The 18,928-nt window shown below is 37.4% G+C and overlaps 2 protein-coding genes and 1 long non-coding RNA gene across 3 annotated transcripts; 1 reads left to right on the forward strand and 2 right to left on the reverse strand.

Moving 5' to 3' along the window:
* Window positions 1-1,118: 1,118 nt before the first annotated feature.
* Window positions 1,119-6,304, reverse strand: LOC121386688 (2',3'-cyclic-nucleotide 3'-phosphodiesterase-like). Its single transcript, XM_041517681.1, has 3 exons — window positions 5,815-6,304; window positions 3,662-4,340; window positions 1,119-2,321 (listed from the first exon to the last, which is right to left on the reverse strand). Exons 1-3 carry the CDS (start codon window positions 5,947-5,949, stop codon window positions 1,486-1,488), a joined length of 1,650 nt encoding a protein of 549 aa, XP_041373615.1. The 5' UTR covers window positions 5,950-6,304; the 3' UTR covers window positions 1,119-1,485.
* Window positions 5,452-6,318, forward strand: LOC121386689. Its single transcript, XR_005959686.1, has 2 exons — window positions 5,452-5,552; window positions 6,171-6,318. It is a non-coding gene; the product is annotated as an uncharacterized LOC121386689 (long non-coding RNA).
* Window positions 6,319-11,905: 5,587 nt separating this feature from the next.
* Window positions 11,906-15,694, reverse strand: LOC121386108. Its single transcript, XM_041516905.1, has 4 exons — window positions 15,463-15,694; window positions 14,875-15,263; window positions 14,328-14,684; window positions 11,906-11,917 (listed from the first exon to the last, which is right to left on the reverse strand). The coding sequence occupies exons 1-4, from the start codon at window positions 15,692-15,694 to the stop codon at window positions 11,906-11,908; spliced, it is 990 nt and encodes a 329-aa protein (XP_041372839.1).
* Window positions 15,695-18,928: the final 3,234 nt, after the last annotated feature.

Consider the following 18,928-nt stretch of genomic DNA (forward strand, 5'->3'; position numbering starts at 1 on the left):
TTTTTCCATTTAATTATTTAATTCCGACTTCATGCGATGTATTGTTATAGTAAGTGAATCTACAAATGTCAAGCGTAGCCTGCCCAGAGGCAATTAGATGCATGTCAGATTCATACTTCCTTAATTGATACACAGTGGAGATGTCGGGACTGAATGGGTACTATTATTCCTGAAGGTGTGAAGATCGGTTATTTGCTGCACCTTATCGCTGTTGTTAAAATATCCCTTTTATATAAGAGTAAAACTTTACTGTGGCCGCTTAATGCAGGTATTTTAGCGATTTGGGATCCGATTTAGGTTGCCGCTGGCCGCGTTAACAGGTAACCGCTTATTACAGGTGCATTTACATTATAAATCGTTTGGGAGGAAAAAAGTGGCCGCTTAAGGCAGGTGACCGCTGAGTACAGGTTTGACTGATATATATATATATCCCTCCTACAAAATGTGCCGAACAAACCCTCGTACTTAGAGTAACATTAAAATCGTTTTCTACGTGAAACGATTACCCACAATCGTTTCCGATATCCATTGGCTGGATATCGATGGAAGGACAACGAATTTCCCGGACATATGCGGTTGGAACAGTTAATAATTGAACAATGGTCGTGGCCTCCCATTGCTTTTGCCCCCCAATTTGCAGATAGGTCTATTTTGGCGAGATCTCGCGGTTTGCATCCTCGAGTAACTCCGCAACGGGCACATGCGCAGTGGAATGTGAAAGAAGTCTAATTCCCCAAAACTCTAATGCTAGGTCAATTAACCTTAAAGGGACATTCCTGAGTTTCCTGCATTGTTAGATGTTTCTGACTAATAAAATATTTCTACCATTAAACTTAGACCTACATATTAAATATATTTTCTTGTTTAGGATATCAGTGTTTGTATATTCAATGTATTTCTAGTCGCCTTAATATTTGTAAGAAGCCCAAACTGGATTGTCCTCAAATAATTTCGTACGTACGAAAAGATATTTTAGGAAATAAAATGGAATTTAACTTAGTACAACTATTAGAACGATCAGAAACACGTTTAATATACAGCCACTAATATTTTATGTGCAGAAAAATATACTTGATATGTAATTACAGTTATTAAAAAGTCTCTGTTAGTCGGTAACATCTTAAACATTGCAGCAAACTCGGGAATGTCCCTTTAAACATCCGCACCTGTATAACCATAAATAAAATGTGTTGAGTGCGTCGTTAAATACAATATTTCCTTCTTCTTCTTCATTGGTTCCAATGACTGAATATATTATTCTCAGAATGTACTTCTGAGGAACACTCTCAATACGGAACGTCGATACAAACAGCAAACACTATCTGGCCTGGTGCTTATAAAACCTTTAGAGTTTAGACTCGAGACTCCAATAGAGTCTGAGATACTAATGTCATGACAACGCCATACAAGTTGTATGCGTGTGACCTCATTAGAGTGAGTCTGGACTCTAAACGTTTTATAAGCACGGACCCTGGACTGTCAGATTCAGTAGTGCCCAGAAAACAAACTGCCAAAGACCAAAGGTTTGTACAGATAGATGCAGCACATCCCTTCACCCAAGTAGACTGCACGACCACCAAGAACTGGCACAGAATCCCTGCCCTCAAATGGGCACTCGGCTTCAACCTCACATATATCTAAAATATCAAAAGTGGTTTGTCGTGATTCTATTCCTTCTGCCGTGGCCAGCGTAATGTGGGCACTCCTACCAAATCTGGATGCAGACATCATATGAAGATTTGGCTGTGCCTTCACTTCTTTACGCTTGCACAGCGGTTTGAGAGATGCATGGTTATTGAATGGTTTTGAACGTACAATTTTATACATATTTGATTCAGACTCATTAATTGATTTGGCATCAGCAGACCCGTTTTTAGAAATCTTTCCATTTTTCAGTTTAAATGGATTGATCTTCATTGTAGATTTGTCATCAGAAGATAACTCTAATGCGGCAAACTGTTTTCTTAGAGGCTTTCCCTCCATATTCTCTGAAGCACCACCTCTGCTGGCAAACTCTTGTGATGGAGACTCTTCTGCCTTCGCCATCAGTTCATCTCTTTCTCTTTCTTCAGGTTTGTCAAAAAGCTGCAGCTGTTGTTTGCTCAGCCTGACCCGGGCTCCCACTGTTCTTTCCGTGATTATGATGCTGGTGACAGTTAGACATGAAGCCTTGCCACAGTTCCCTTGCACGTCCGCCCGCAGATGATAATCAACGGCACATGGGACCCTGCCATGAGCGAGGAATTTCGATGTGCAGTGTATAAGAGTATTGCCGTTTTGTCGTCGGAAATAGTTCACTATGGCTTTTGCATCAGTGTGAGCTGAAATCAAATTTAAACAACTATGTAGGTTTAGGGTACATTACAGTGGCATACCTAGGGTATGGCAGGTATGGCAGGTATGGCACGTGCCCTGGGCTCCACTTTAAGGGGTCACCACTGAGCAGTTTCTATTAAACTTGGACGTTATTTAAATGATGGGTGTCAGATGTTTGGACAGGCGTGCAATTTCAGTGCTTGCCATAGGTGCTACTTTCTGTAGATAAGCCACTGGGTACATATGATATGCTATTAGTATTATGTATATTTTAAATCACAATGTGACAATAAGATACTACAATATCTCTGAATAAGCCTGAATGAAACTTGAACCTGTTATACATTAACATTACAATTTCCATAATAAGGAACATAATATTTGATAAAACTCCTGAACCGTGTTTAATCTAAAGCACAGGGCTTGTAGGTGTACTCAGAATGAACAGTTCACTAACATAAACACCAACAGTTAGAGCTGGGCGGTATACTGTATATACCATTCAGTATCGGTATCCTGTCAGTACTGATTTACTGTACTGAGCAAATCTCAAAATACCCAAAGGTACTAAAAATGTTTTTCCCGCCATTTAGTAATGCACTAACAATCTATCTGAAACGCAAACTAGCTGCAAAGAAGAAAGAAATGAGGGCCTTGTGCCTAGAATTTAATTTTATTTAGATGAAATTAGCAGGTGAGACTTAATTCGGGCATGCATTTAAAGCCGAGTATATGGTACTATACCGAAAATACCGCTCGATATCGGTTATCAATATAGCAATACCAGATACCGTACTGATACCGAGGTAAATCACCACAAATACTGATTCCGAACCTGAAATTTGAATACCGCCCAGCTCTACCAACAGTACATCTAATACTATTACTATAGTGAAATATCAAAACAAAAATGTCAACTGGCAGATATGAAGTAGATTTGATCTGCATGGAATTGAGTCTGCAGCCTTTAACATAATGATGATAAAATACAAACAAACAAAAAAGTTTGTTTTGTTTAACAACAACACTAGAGCACATTGATTTATTAATCATCGGCTATTGGATGTCAAACATATGGTTATTTTGACATAGTCATAGAGATGAAACCGGCTACGTTTTTCCATTAGTAGCAAGGGATCTTTTATATGCACCATCCCACAGACAGGATAGTACATACCACGGTCTTTGATATACCAGTCGTGGTGCACTGGCTAGAGTGAGAAATAGCCCAATAGGCCCACTGACGGGGATCGATCCTAGACTGACTGCGCACCAAGCGAGCGTTTTCCCACTGGGCTACGTCCCACCCAAATACAAATGAAAACAAATCCTTATTTGCATGTACCTGGAATATAAACCTGTCTGCGTCTAAACTGTGCCAGCAGGCTCTGTTTTAGTTCTGGTATCTTGTCGACACATTCCTCAACGAGCTTCCTGCCCATACGGAGAAAATATCTTGAATCTGCTTCATTAAAAAACCAGCCATAATAACTTGGCATAAAATCCTGGAACAGCCGCACTTTGTACTGCAATATTTCTTCACTTAGACCATGTTTATTTCTTCTTGCAAGTTCTCTGGCATCAAATTTCCATGGAGTCTGCGGCTCAACCAGAACAACAACATAGTTAGTCCTCAATGCCAGATCTAGATATTCTTTCATCTCCCAGCGCTTGACATTGGTGTTGTCGATGACTACAACAGGGCATCCACTCTGACAGTGCTGCTCTGTCCGTAACCTGCAGGTTTCATGTGCAGGGCCAAGTTTGTTGGGATCAAAGTTGTAGACTCCATCTTTTAAAAAGTAATCGTCTGCCGAGCAGACGGCACTTATGGGATAAGTGGACTGGATGGATCTGACAATTGTTGATTTTCCAGAACCAGGCAGACCTCTCATTATAAACATAACTTTTGAGTCTTTGAGATATTTAACAGTAGCATGGTCGTGCAGAAATGGAAAATTCAGTTTAAAGCTTTTGTCATCATTTGAGATGATTTTTCCTTCCTCTGCTTGACTGAATATATTCTGAAATTAGAAACAAAAAATATTATACCAAGTCCATGATACATGTACATCAAACATCATCATTTAATGCATCACTCCGCTGAAACTAGTTCAAGGCGAGTAACTTGAGCTCCCCTTAGCAAGTGAATGTATAGGGTAACAACAGGGTTCGAACGTAAGAATTTGTTTCTGTCAGCAATGTTTAAAAGAATTGCTGTGGGTGAGATGGTCCACTGATAACAATGTTGAGCCTGCCTATGGAAATATTTTTAAAAGTGACTTTGCAGCAAATAAACATGATGGAAAGATTATTTTGCTGTATGAAGGAAGGAAATGTGAGTGTTTTGGATCTTAATAACAAATACCGTATCCATGAATTTGTAGTGCACACCAAACTCACATCAAAACTGTGTATAACACGTGTCTGTGTGTGTGTGTGTGTGTGTGTGGGTGTGTGTGTGTGTGTCAAACACCTGTTAAAAGATAATTTTAATTTTTAAAAATATATTTCTGAGGGGAAACAGACCCCCCACCACCACCACCCTCCAGCATAATTTTCTGCACACAGGCTAGTTCACCAAGAAACATCTACGGTCCGTTTTTTAACATTTTGACATTTATTGGACCTCCGATACAGCACAGTATTAAACATCACAATAATAAATATCGTGCCAGAGATGTTTATTTTGATGAACTATTGTCCAAACCAAATTGTTAACAACTATGAAAAATTACTCTCCTACCTTTAATTGCCGTTAAGATTTCCTCCAAATTTTGTCCAGACAGAAATCTTGAAAAAACCATTACAATGACACAGATTCCACATACCAGATGATACCTATGTCACCTATATCGACTTCGCTGAGAGCGCATAGGGCAAAAAGCATGTAATTTTGTGCCAGCTGCCATTTTGACTTTTTATGGAATATTCTTCAAGAGGGGTGAAAGCCTCCAAAGTATCTGACACAATTAATATGAAATCAATGATTTTTAATGGTATCATTATTATTTTTTTAATCATAATAAAAAATAATAATAAATAATATGTCATAACATATTATGATATAAAAGCAAACGTGATGACGTCATATTATTTATTATTATTTTTTATCTCAGCAAAGACAATATCGGCGACATCGTTGCAGTCTCATGTGTGGAATCTGTATATTTGTAGTGGGTCTTTTGCAGTTTGTGTTTGGTCAAACTTTGGAGGAAATCTAACGGCGATTAAAGGTAGGAGAGTAATTTTTTGTAGTTGTTAACAATTTGGTTCGGACAATAGGCCCTACACACAAGCCTGAAACATTGATGAACTTTCAAATCAAAACTGGACTATTTTGGAAAATCAAAAGCACAATGGATGTATATAGCGTTATAGTATAAGCAAAATAATGTAACTTTTAAACAAAATTACACTGCAACAATCAATATTGTTATTTTATTTAGTTTATCCCCACCCCAATCTCGACCGTGCACCTTTAAATGTAATGCTTACCGAACTTTTAATGTCATTTTTCTCTGGAAATATTGGTAGTTTACTTTCAATAAGTGTACAGTCAGGAACACAAGTTAGGTAAAACGACATTAATGTCATTATATCAATTTTGTTCAAATAGTGACGTGTCACCATGTGAAAATAACATTTAAATTCTGCACATAGCAAATGTAAACAGATAAAAATGTCGCGATGCACCACATTCTTATGTCTATAAACTATTGTAGGTCATTAACTGCTGCCTCGATTCAGTATCTAACAGAAATGTTTTATTCATTATTTGACTATTATTACAGCCTAGTATTTATTAATTATGATATTAGTTTATTAACTATGATGTTTTATTACAATTCTAGTGCATTGGATAGAATTCTTAGAAGTAGAATTCGAACACAAATATGAATCCGGACTTGTTGCTGAAAAACAAATGCGGATTTTTGGAGAACGTTTTTATTTTCTTATGTGTATCTAACTCGACGTAAAACATAGAAGTGTCGAAAAGTTCGTGTTTTTGTTTTAATCTGTTAAAGGGACATTCCTGAGTTTGCTGCATTGTAAGATGTTTCCGACTAATAAAATATTTCTATGATTAAACTTACATATTAAATATATTTGCTTGTTTAGAATATAAATGTCTGTATATTCAATGTGTTTCTGGTCGTCTTAATATTTGTAAAAAGCCCAAAGTGGATTTTGTCTTCAAATAATTTCGTACGTACGAAAAAACAATATTTTAGGAAATAAGATGAAATTTAACCTAGTACAAATATTAGAACGATCAGAAACACGTTTAATATACAGCGGCTCCACTAATATTGTATGTATAAAAATATATTTGATATGTAATTACAATCGTTAAAAAGTCTCTGTTAGTCGATAACATCTTAAAAAGTGCAGCAAACTCAGGAATGTCCCTTTAATTTATAATGTGAAATTCGAAACCACAGTTAACGAAGAATTTCACGTCACTAATTACACGTGAACAGTATAATTATTAGTCTCGGCAATTACGGTTTGACAAGTCGGAAATTTCTGTTTCCGGGCACATCCGAACGCAGCATAAAACTCCTCGTTACAGTGACACTCTCAGTTGGCGCGCTTTGAATTTCAGGTCTGAAAGAAAGAAAGAAAGAAATGTTTTATTTACGGTTATATGGCGTCAGACATATGGTTAAGGACCACACAGATTTTGAGAGGAAACCCGCTGTCGCCACTACATGGGCTACTCTTTCCGATTAGCAGCAAGGGATCTTTTATTTGCGCTTCCCACAGGCAGAACAGCACAAACCATGACCTTTGTTGAACCAGTTATGGATCACTGGTCGGTGCAAGTGGTTTACACCTACCCATTGAACCTTGCGGAGCACTCACTCAGGGTTTGGAGTCGGTACCTGGATTAAAAATCCCATGCCTCAACTGGGATCCGAACCCAGTACCTACCAGCCTGTAGACCGATGGCCTACCACGACGCCACTGAGGCCGGTTCAGGTCTGAAAACATGCCTGTTCAATACGACATTTTTGGAAGGGTCCTGAAACACAAGAGGCCCCCCAAAATTTCAACACCTTCTCCCCTGACTAAATTCATTTAGAGGGTGAACGGGTGTGTGTTTGGGGGGGGGGGGGGGGTGAAAAGTATTAGAGGACAATTCGTTTAGGGAGAAGTGATAAAATCATGCAGGGCCGTACCCTGATCAAAATCCTAAGGGGGGAGGGGGGGGGGGGGAGAGACTACTTTTTATAAACAAATGAAACACTACAAATTAAACCCCGAGATGTGTATGCTATTTGCTGGAGTTAAAAAAAAAGTGAGATTCTCAGATAGGCAACTCCCCACCCCAGAAAAATACAAGGCGCTAGGGCTATCCGTGAATCTCTAGGGTGTATACAAATTAAATCCCATAGACGACAATAGTAACATATGTGGCTAAAACTCCTACCTGCAGCGGGTTTCCTCTCTAAGACTATATGTCAAAATTACCAAATGTTTGACATCCAGTAGGCTTAGCCGATGATTAATAAATCAATGTGCTCTAGTGGTGTCATTAAACAAAACAAACTTAAATTTAAAAAAAAAGATCAATAATTTATATTAATACTTTAATTATGTGACTGGGGTAAGTGGGACAGCCCCATCATTGTATGAACATCTCATTACTGTTACGTTTGAGAACGATTCGTTTTATTTGCCTAGCTTACACGTAATCTGTATTTGTTTTAAAGCTGGTATTTGCTTTATTAACATGTCATGACAGTTCACGTTTTAGGAGCTCCTCAGTGGCGAGGTAGAAAATTACTTTAAATGGTGAAACATTTATATTTACCTGCTCTGTAAGAATGCTGCCATTTGTAAAATCTGATAACGAATGGATTTTGCCCTTCTATTCTGAATGTGTGGCTTCAGCGAACTTTACTTTTGGGAATTCCCCACCGGATCAATGTCCGACTTAACACCGTGTCCCTGTTAGTCAAGATCACCCCTAGTGATGGGCTATTTAATAATAATAATTTACATAAAACAAACACATTGTGCTTTTCATCAAATGTTTAATATAAAAAAGAATAATGCGAAAACAGCAATGTTGGGTATACCATTACAGGTACATGAATATACATGGTAAACATACTGTTTGGAAACAATAAAACATTTATCACGTCATATAAAATAAACGAATTACTTTGGTAAATATGCAGTACGTCACTGTATTGCACGGGACACCGTGAGGTACCCGGCATCTATATTATATTTCACATTGATCATATGATGAATATAAACTATGTGTTATAAATTCAGACATTATAAATTAGCTATATAGTGTACGACATGTAGAAATGCAATACATCACCGTATTGCACGGGACACTGTAAGTTACCGGTGTATCCTGGTTTGCTGTTAACTGGTGAAAAGTATTAGAGGACAATTCGTTTAGGGAGAAGTCATAAAATCATGCAGGGCCGTACCCTGATCAAAATCCTAAGGGGGGGGGGGGGGGGGGGAGACTACTTTTTATAAACAAATGAAACACTACAAATTAAACCCCGAGATGTGTATGCTATTTGCTGGAGTTAAAAAAAAGTGAGATTCTCAGATAGGCAACTCCCCACCCCAGAAAAATACAAGGCGCTAGGGCTATCCGTGAATCTCTAGGGTGTATACAAATCAAATCCCATAGACGACAATAGTAACATATGTGGCTAAAACTCCTACCTGCAGCGGGTTTCCTCTCTAAGACTATATGTCAAAATTACCAAATGTTTGACATCCAGTAGGCTTAGCCGATGATTAATAAATCAATGTGCTCTAGTGGTGTCATTAAACAAAACAAACTTAACTTTAAAAAAAAAGAACAATAATTTAACAGAATTATATTAATACTTTAATTATGTGACTGGGGTAAGTGGGACAGCCCCATCATTGTATGAACATCTCATTACTGTTACGTTTGAGAACGATTCGTTTTATTTGCCTAGCTTACACGTAATCTGTATTTGTTTTAATGCTGGTATTTGCTTTATTAACATGTCATGACTGTTCACGTTTTAGGAGCTCCTCAGTGGCGAGGTAGAAAATTATTTTAAATGGTGAAACATGTAATGCATTTATATTTACCTGCTCTGTAAGAATGCTGCCATTTGTAAAATCTGATGAACGAATGGATTTTCCCCTTCTATTCTGAACGTGTGGCTTCTGCGAACTTTCGGATCAATGTCCTACTTAAGGAACGTGGTAACTTCGGACTTTGGTAACTTCGGCCTAGTAACTTCGGACCCAAGTAATCTCTGCCCCAGGTAATTTCGAACCGGTAATCTCGGCCTCTGTATTAATGAAAGCAACTTATATCTGGGTTATACGCAAACGAACGTTTGTTGTTAAACAACCTGATATTATTATTTCAAGATGAGTTTTTTTATTTAATTAAACATTATTATATATTCATTGTACATTTTGTTGTGTATATTTTGTTTATTAACTTTTAAACATTTATTCTGCTCATACCCCGTCCCCTTCTTACTACAGTTTGATTTGGTAGGTGTTCCTGATTTTAATCGGATGTTATGCCCACATTAAGCATGTTTGAATCCTTGGCATATAAGCATTTTAATACCTATCAAACAATCCGAATTTAGCCATTGGTGAAAATGCATTGAGAGGCCATTTAGTGTATGTGAACTGTAATTTAAAAGTGTTTGAATCCTTGGCATATAAGCATTTTAATACCTATCAAACAATCCGAATTTAGCCATTGGTGAAAATGCATTGAGAGGCCATCTAGTGTATGTGAACTGTAATTTAAAAGCCCTGTTTGAATATGTCGGCAATACCTGGATCACGAGCGTCTACGGACTCAGTATCCGTACAAATAATAATGTTGAAGGGTGGCACAACAGACTAAATAAACGTGGTCGCCCACATATGCCATTTTATATGCTGATTACCCTGCTTGGTACCCTTGCAAGTTCAATTGGTGAGCGAGTCAAAACTGAAACGTCACCAAGAAAACAAATACCGGGATCTTCAAAGAAAAATCTTTAAGTACTGGGGAGAATATGTGGAAGACTCACGTAGTGCGCTGCAGCTTCTACGTTCATGTTCCAAATTAAATGGACCCGTTCAGTAGAATGAGACATGTGGTCTACAATTCTCTGACAACAGTGAACTTTCAGTTTACTTTTATGTAGGATAGTGAAATATATATGGTGTATTATTTCTTATATCTTGAAGGTCGGGATTTGCCTGCTTCATATGGTGGTGGAAATGCACTATCATTGTTTCATTTACTGCATGTATAGTTCCTCCCTTTCTATAAAAAGAACACAACCAACCACTCTCTAAGGGCTTACATTATTATGTTTGGAAGGCTGGTGCCAGAGGGGACAGCTTTCGTGGTCATGTGACATGACCATATGTGGAAAAGGGCCAAAGTTCCTTGTTCTTGGTGTGGATCTCACACAAGGCACTCCACTCTGGTCACCGAGCAATCAACACCGAGTTACTCGAGCCATCTTAAGGTAAGCATCGTATTACATTTAGTTACAAGGAAGTATATTTGCTATTTAGGAATCAAGCTATTGATAATTTTTATAAGATTGAATGCATAGTTATAGTATTTTATAAAGTTGGTTTCTCTCCCGAAAGTATATTAACGATTAGTAAGTGATCATTTTATTTCCTGTTAGTACTGTTGCCATAATGCTTAAGAAAGAAAGAACAAAGATGTCATAAGGTTCCATATCATGATGTATCATAATTATTAGCCATTTTCTTGCACTGTATAGTTTGGGAGCTTTTATTTGACATTAAATATGTTAGCGCCGTTTTATTAAATATGTTAGCTCAAAAGAGATAAACCGCTGCTTTAGCAATTTATATTAACTCTTGGTGAGAGGGAATCTTAAAAAGATCCAATTAATGCCTTATTGCTTTCATTTATTTATCTGTAAAACGCGACTGATAATTGCTTGTTTTTGTTCAGATTTGGACTCTGGTCGTGTGGGGTAAGTGATACTGGCATCATTACATATTAGTTTGTTCATTCATATTATACTTTTACAGATATGTATATTATAATTTTCATAATTTGTACTTAAATGGTACATATGTGATCAGTCATTTTTATAAACGAATGTCCAAGTAGACAGTACAAAACCTGTATTTAGTGGACACATATTTAGTATGCTTTTAAATAGAGGTGCCCTTTTTAGTAAAAGGCTCATCTCTGTACTTATTTGAATAATTAATATTAGAATATTGCATACATATGTATTCATTAACGAGGTTAATGGTTTGATTATTATAAATGTTTATGCTGGGATAAAATATATTAAAGACATTGTTAGTATTGAAAGGAAAGAGCTGAGTTATTGAGCAAAATATATTTTATCACCAAATGATCACACATGTAAACGATTACTGCAAGGGAACAGTTGGTATTTAGCCTCTCTCTCTCTCTCAGTAGGGGATTATGGTGTGTGTCCTAATTAGCACCAACAGCTCTAACTCTAAGAGAACAAAGCACTTGGAATTTTGGGAAATGGTCAGAATGACCTGGGGTCATTCGTTTAGCAGACGACCAGTTTGACACCGATATCTATTAAATCCTCAGCTGCAACATAAACATTGGTCTCAGCTTGAAATTAATTGACTTAAGCTGAATAACCTTTGGTAATGTGTTTGTATTTGTTTGAGAATGGCTTTCTCACTTTGTTTTTATGTGAAGGATATACATGTACACTAGAGAAGAAACGTATACAACTTTACATAATTAGAATAGGAAAACATGTTTATCAGGATAATATTAAAGTAAAAATGCATTTCTAATAATAGAGTGACAGTTCTTATTAAGTGTTTAGAAATAATCTATTTTGTATTGTTAACTTGTTGCATTAGTGCCGGCCAAATTTATATGGGTTGAGGATGATTACAAATGTCTTATTCATGTTACTTCTTCTTGAAGCCATGGTTTAATGATATTGTGGAAGAGTGTCGATATTAATGATTATGTGTATTTGGTTTGATAGATGAAGCTTGGTTACTAATGCTATTTAATTGATTAGCCTACACTTTTGTTGAACATGTATTTATATAACTGTTTTCTATTTTGTTAAATATTAGGGCTATACCTGTGGGGTATACACTACTTGTATATTGATTTATAGATCCTGGGGATAAATTATCCTATATGGAAACCCCAGTGTTCTAATTTACTTATAATTAATTAACCCTATTATTAAAGCCCTTCAGATCCTGAACCTCGTCTTTCTTATTTATATTAATACATATTTACTATATTCATAATTGAGGGTGAAGGTAGTCAATCTGCTCTCTCTGTACCATACGATTATAAAGTAACCCCCCCCCCCCCCTTACATTTAGAAACTGTATGCCTAGATTACTGAATAATAAAAATAGTGCTTAATCGTTTATATAATATTTGATGTTATCACAAAAATTGTTTTAGTTTATTGATGTAAGCATATAAATTTTAAAAAACGCAACATTTATTTATTCAGGATTTTACTTTTACGTTTGGAATATATATATATATATATATATATATATATATATACATATATACATATATACACATATATATATATAGTTGGTTATTATATATTTTGTATTCACGACGCGTAAAGTATGATGATAATTGTCCCTCAGATATATCTAGAGTATGTACTATTAAACTGAATTTTAAATACAACTGGTAAAAACTGTCTTAACAAAATATTTTAAAATGTTTAGAAAATAAAGATATTATGAAATTGAAACTTCTTGTTTTATTTACTAGAAATAAAATATACTGAGCGCAAGTAGAAACTTTACAATGATATTTTTTATCGTAAATTATTTTGGAGGAAATCAGTTGAAATTTGCGTTACATAATGGATGATAAAGGTCTTCCCGATGATACTGCACGGACGGGGCGGAGTGAAAACGCACATATTGCCTTTCTGCACGTCTAAAGTGCAAAACCTGACAAACACGTGCACAGGGTCACGTGATCAACACAGTGAACGGTATGCCTTCAAATCAATTCACACATGTATTGTTTAACAGGAAAACACATCTGGTGACTGAATGCAAAGCCTCACAAATGCAGAACGTGAGCGTGCTGTGGGTAGGCTGCACGCAGGACAATCCGTTGCGGCAGTTGCTCGCACACTAGGATGCAGCCGACAGACAATTCATAATCTCAGAACCTGTGTGCAACAGACAGGTGTAGTGGCGGATCGTCCGAGGCCAGGACATTCGCGTGTGACGTCACGCCGAGAGGATGGACAAATCAGATTACGTCATCTCCGTAATCGGTTCGAGACGGCCGCGTCCACAAGCAGACCCCTCCGTACGGCGTGATTGACAACCGCTCTGGACCAATCATGTTTCGCGGTTCAAAAACCGCGGGCCCAAATTTGCTTGGACGCCATTAGGTTAGACAACATAATTTTTTTCGATGTGTAACGTTTTTGTATAGTTAGCATTAAAATTAGTTAAAATAATTGTCTTTTCCAACTGAATTATAAACATAGTAAACATATACTTCTGCTGACAAGTGTTAATAGCGATGACAACTATGCGGAGCCTACGATTGACGTAAAATCAGTGTTTTCCTGCGAAACCGTCACATGGTATTGGAAGTGAATTTTTGCCGAAATCCATCAAAATTCAACTGATATATAAATTCTACGAAGGTAAGAGTTTAAGAATCACTTTTCCTCCAATGTAATGGAATTTACTGACTCATTTAATCAGTCTTCGATGTATATATTGTTAAGAATCCGTCGTTAAACAATACACAGTCAGACGAATGGCCAAAATAAAAGTTTTGGCAAGACTTCCGATCGTTCCAGCATTCAGTTAATTTAGGCGTAAGTTAGGTTTAGGGTTAGTGATAGTATTAACGGAGCCTGGCGATCTCGCCCCGTGTCGATCTCGCCCTGGCGAAGTCGCCCCGGGTGAGTTCGCCAGGACTTATTTTCAGGACTACTAGTTTTGTGTTGGGACACCAGTCGAACCTGGTTGCTGATGTGGGTGGCTTCTTTGTGCAGCAGGGACACAAGCAGGTAGAGCTGGACTTGGGGACGACCTCGATTGTTAAGTCTGAAATGCCATCCTTCAACGTCGTTGTTGGTGCGTATACTCTGAAAGTATACGCTCCAGCTGTCTGGTGTCCATGTTGCATCCAGGATCCAGGTCGCTTCCAGGTATTCGACTAAAGTTGTCAGCTGGTCAGTTGATGCTTCTGCCTTCAACCCATCAAACACAGCTGGAATGTGTTGATGTGGAAGAAAAGGCAATGACATCAATTTCCTCAGATATCTGTGAGTGTCGTTGTCACTACGGTAGGCTTCACGAAGACCAAGGTCTTGAATCTGTAAAATATTAATGTTCTTTGGTTAGAGATAGCATAATGATTATTTCAAAAATTAAACAAATTTTAAATTCAACAATCTGACCATCAATTTACACACACACACACACACACACACACACACACACACACACACACACACACACACATATATATATATATATATACAATAATAATGATGATATATTTACCTTTCTCCAGACAGCCTGTGTCCAGTGAAACGAACACCCCTTTATCTGTACGTCTGGGATCACGGACGCAGCAGCTCTCCACAAGGCTGATTCAAAGTCAATCACCAGACGTTGTACCCTCGGTGCCTGGGGCAACATCCCAATGATCGCCTCCAAAACAGCCATGTAGTCCTTTTTGCGACGTCCAGACATCAGGCAGAAAACAAGTGGTATCTGTTTTGCACAGTCTTCACGCCTGATGAAAGAATGTACGCTAAAGAGCTGCGTGAACGGTTCCTTCACAAGCTTGAAGGTACCGTCTGCGTACCAGCACTTGGATCTAGATAACAGCTGCAGCTGTTGATCTGTTGAAAAGATCAAATGCCGTTTTCTTCCAGTAGTGACATCTCCTTTAAAAGTAAATTAATAACAGTTAAAATAAATAAATTAACAATGAACAAAAAATAAATCAAGTAAATCAATAAAATTATATCAACATGAATAAACCGTCTATAATGGTTTAGTACTTAGTAGTTAAAAAATAGCAATTTAAAAATATTTTAAGGGCTTATAGCTTCACGTACAAACAAGGTTTTAATTGTTTGTCACCTTTTAAGAAGTTGTCTGGGATGAAATCCATTTTCAACTCGAATTCCAAGTCAGTTGGATTCTTCGGCCGGCTGGTCTGGCGACAGTAGTTTGCTGTGTGTACTAGACGATCGATCGTTGGCAGCGCTGGGCAGGGAGCCGGACCTAAATGTTCCTGGACTAGCTGATCAACGATACTCCCTGCTGATCTGAAGGGATCACTCTTCGCTGCCAACTTCATGTCTACAGTCATTTTCGCAACCACTGCGCCTCCTATTTGCCGTACATGGCAGTGCATGTGGCCTCAGACCACAATTAATTTCGCTATATGTTTCTATATAGCCTTAGTGGCTATAACATTTTTATTAATATCAGCAGGCCTGTGATGTTTTGTATGTACCTTTGCCTGCATGGGGGACACATACCCTGAAAAGGACAACCCCTGTTGTCCAGCTCTTTCTCCCAGCATATTGGTTTAAACAGACACACCCTCTAAACCAGGCCGGAGTACACCCATTTTACACAAAAAGCACTACTTTTGCATGGGCCGGAATTACCACAAACAAGTCTTCAATGTCAACAAGTTACACATGTTTACAAACTACATGCTATCCCCTGTCACTTCAGTCAAACAGTTGCCACTTCATAGCTGTCTGCCATGAAATAATCACAGTCAAACAGCAGACTACTTGCGCGGTGAAACTTCCGGATTTTGGACAACCAAATGGGAAGATAACTGTAATCTGAGGCCATGTGCTCACCAGCCACAAACAGGTCAGCCTGCTGTCTAACCGATGCTCGACAATGCTTGACCTGTGCGTTTCTAGTCGCACAACGCCACACAACGGTGCCATCTGAAATTATCCGAAATTAACAGTATTACTTTAAGTACATAATAAGAAAGGTAGAAAGAACATCTGACTGATTGTTATTTTTTAAAATTACTAGTTAGCATTTAAATGTTTGCTATGCAGGTTGTTTCCCCAAATATTGTTACTAATAATGACAATGATAATAATAACATTTTTATCTCTGATGGTTGCTGCTTTAACTACTGCAAAAGTGGTTGCAGTTTGTATAGCAACACATGCTGGTGGTGGTCGGTCTTCGACAACGGAATCCTCTATGATGTCAAAAGGTCGGGGTGGTATTGCCTCCAGTTGAAATTGATTTTTCAACTACGTAAGTAGCCTGTAAAAAATTTATTACTTGTTAATTAATATTTCCTTGTGTGTAGGTCTATTTATACGAGACAATTACTGAATACAGTAAACGTGAAAAAATAATTCTGCCACATATTGTTGACATATTTAATGGCCAAACAAACTATTACTTGAATATATATTATACTTTTGATTTGTCTTTTGATTTGCCAAACAAACTATTACTTGAAAATATATTATACTTTTGATTTGTCTTTTGGACGAATGAATAGTGCGTCACACCAATATAATCCAATGTATTTGATTTATTGCGCGTTGCCATAATTAAAAAATTAACTTATATATATAATAAGGCAAATAGTATGTCCGGCATCAATTAATTATTGATATATACACATTTGAGAGAAGAAATTATAATTACCTGAACCTCGGCAACGTCATCTCTAGAGACTTCCATGAGTTCATCATAGTAGTCGAGTTCTCGGGTGCTCTCAGCCGCAGGGGCACCGATGGTGTCCTCCTGGACCGAACACCTAACGCATGTCCAGTTAAACGGCTCCTGTGAATTTACTAACTGGCGATATCTAGTTCGACTCATGCCACTGTTGCACGTCCTGTGTTGCCACAGGGTGCAACCGTCACAGAGCAAACCCTCCTGACGTGGACGAACTGGATGATCGCAAACAAGGCATCCGTTAGCAGCCATATTTTGTAAATTCTATCTCAGTATTTGAAAGCGAATGATGTGTGCATATTTGTGAGAAGCTTTTTATAAAAGTTAATGGATTAAGAGGTTAACAACGTGGCATGTTTTGTGAGTTCCGTTATGACAGTGAATACTGTGCACACTGTAATCGGGGATAATGGTGAACAGTTAATCAGTCAGTCAAGATTAATCAAGTAATTATGGCATTAATTCAGTAAATTGTGAACGGTACATTTATTTATTTGCTGTAATGAAATAAACGAATATGCATCACTCAATAAAATCATAGTGATTTGGCACAGCTTGTTGAAGTGGAATGGACAGAACTAATAATTACGAATATATCACATTATACAAGAAAACAAACAAGTAAGTACTGTTTATGTATTTATTATTAAAACATTGCACATTACACAATAAAAACAAAACAATAAATGAATGTTGTCTTGTTCATATATTTATTATACCAAATTGAACATCAAAGTGTGCACTTATGACAAATAGTTGCGTAGTAACGTGTGACAACTTCACCCGACATAAAAATGCTACACTGAAAAAATCCTGGCGATCTCGCCACAGCCTGAAAAAGTGAAATAATAAGAAATGTAAACTTAAATTTTTTTACAATACATGATGAAACAAACCATAAATGTGTACTTTACGTGTATTTATTATAATAAACTGTAAACGTAAACAAGAAAAATCCTGGCGATCTCGCCCCGGCTTGCAAGTGAAATCGTCAGAAATGTAAACTACCAATGTATTACATTTTACAACAAGAAAATCAAACCATGACTACTGCACATGTTTTTACTTAATGAAGTAAACGTATAACAGCTTGTAACTTGAATATTGTTGAGTTATAATGTACTGGCGACTTCGCCAAACAGACATGCAACACGGAAGTAAATATGGCGATCTCGCCACAGCGTGTCCCAATACAAAACTAGTAGTATAAGTGGTATAACCCTGTAGTTTTGGCACAAAAACATGCTGATAATGACAGTAGATATATACTATAATATATGTTGTAATATATGTCTTCTAGCAAGTCTAATATGTATGATAACTTCGCCTAACGATGAAAATAAGTCCTGGCGAACTCGCCCGGGGCGACTTCGCCAGGGCGAGATCGACACGGGGCGAGATCGCCATACTTCGTATTAGCAAGCATGCTGGAACGTTTGAAAGTCTTAGCTTTTTTTCCTTTTCTTTTTGTTTGCATGTGTGTAGGCGTGAGTGTGTGTATGTGCTTTTGTGTGTGGGGTGGGGGGGGGGGGGGGGGAGGGGGGAGTGAGGGAGTAACCTATATGGTTGTGAGCTTTAGGGGGATAAGGAAGTATTGTCTGGAAAGTTATAAATTATGCAAATTTTATGTAGGGACCCTGAACTGTTTTGAAGCCAAAAAAAAAAAAAAAAAAAAAAAAAATCTTGGAAATTAATAGATATATTTTTTAATGTTCAGATAAATGATAGTAAAAGAACTGCTGTTTATAAATGGTCATGTGCTTGAAATATGTCCTAACCTTAATTTCAAAACATTTCAAACCCATAACCACCTAGATGAGGCACTTACATCTGTTTTGTTTTTATTACCTACCCTAAATATGATTTTCTT

This window comes from Gigantopelta aegis, chromosome 12 (assembly GCF_016097555.1).
Source record: "Gigantopelta aegis isolate Gae_Host chromosome 12, Gae_host_genome, whole genome shotgun sequence".
Lineage (NCBI taxonomy): Eukaryota > Metazoa > Mollusca > Gastropoda > Neomphalida > Peltospiridae > Gigantopelta > Gigantopelta aegis.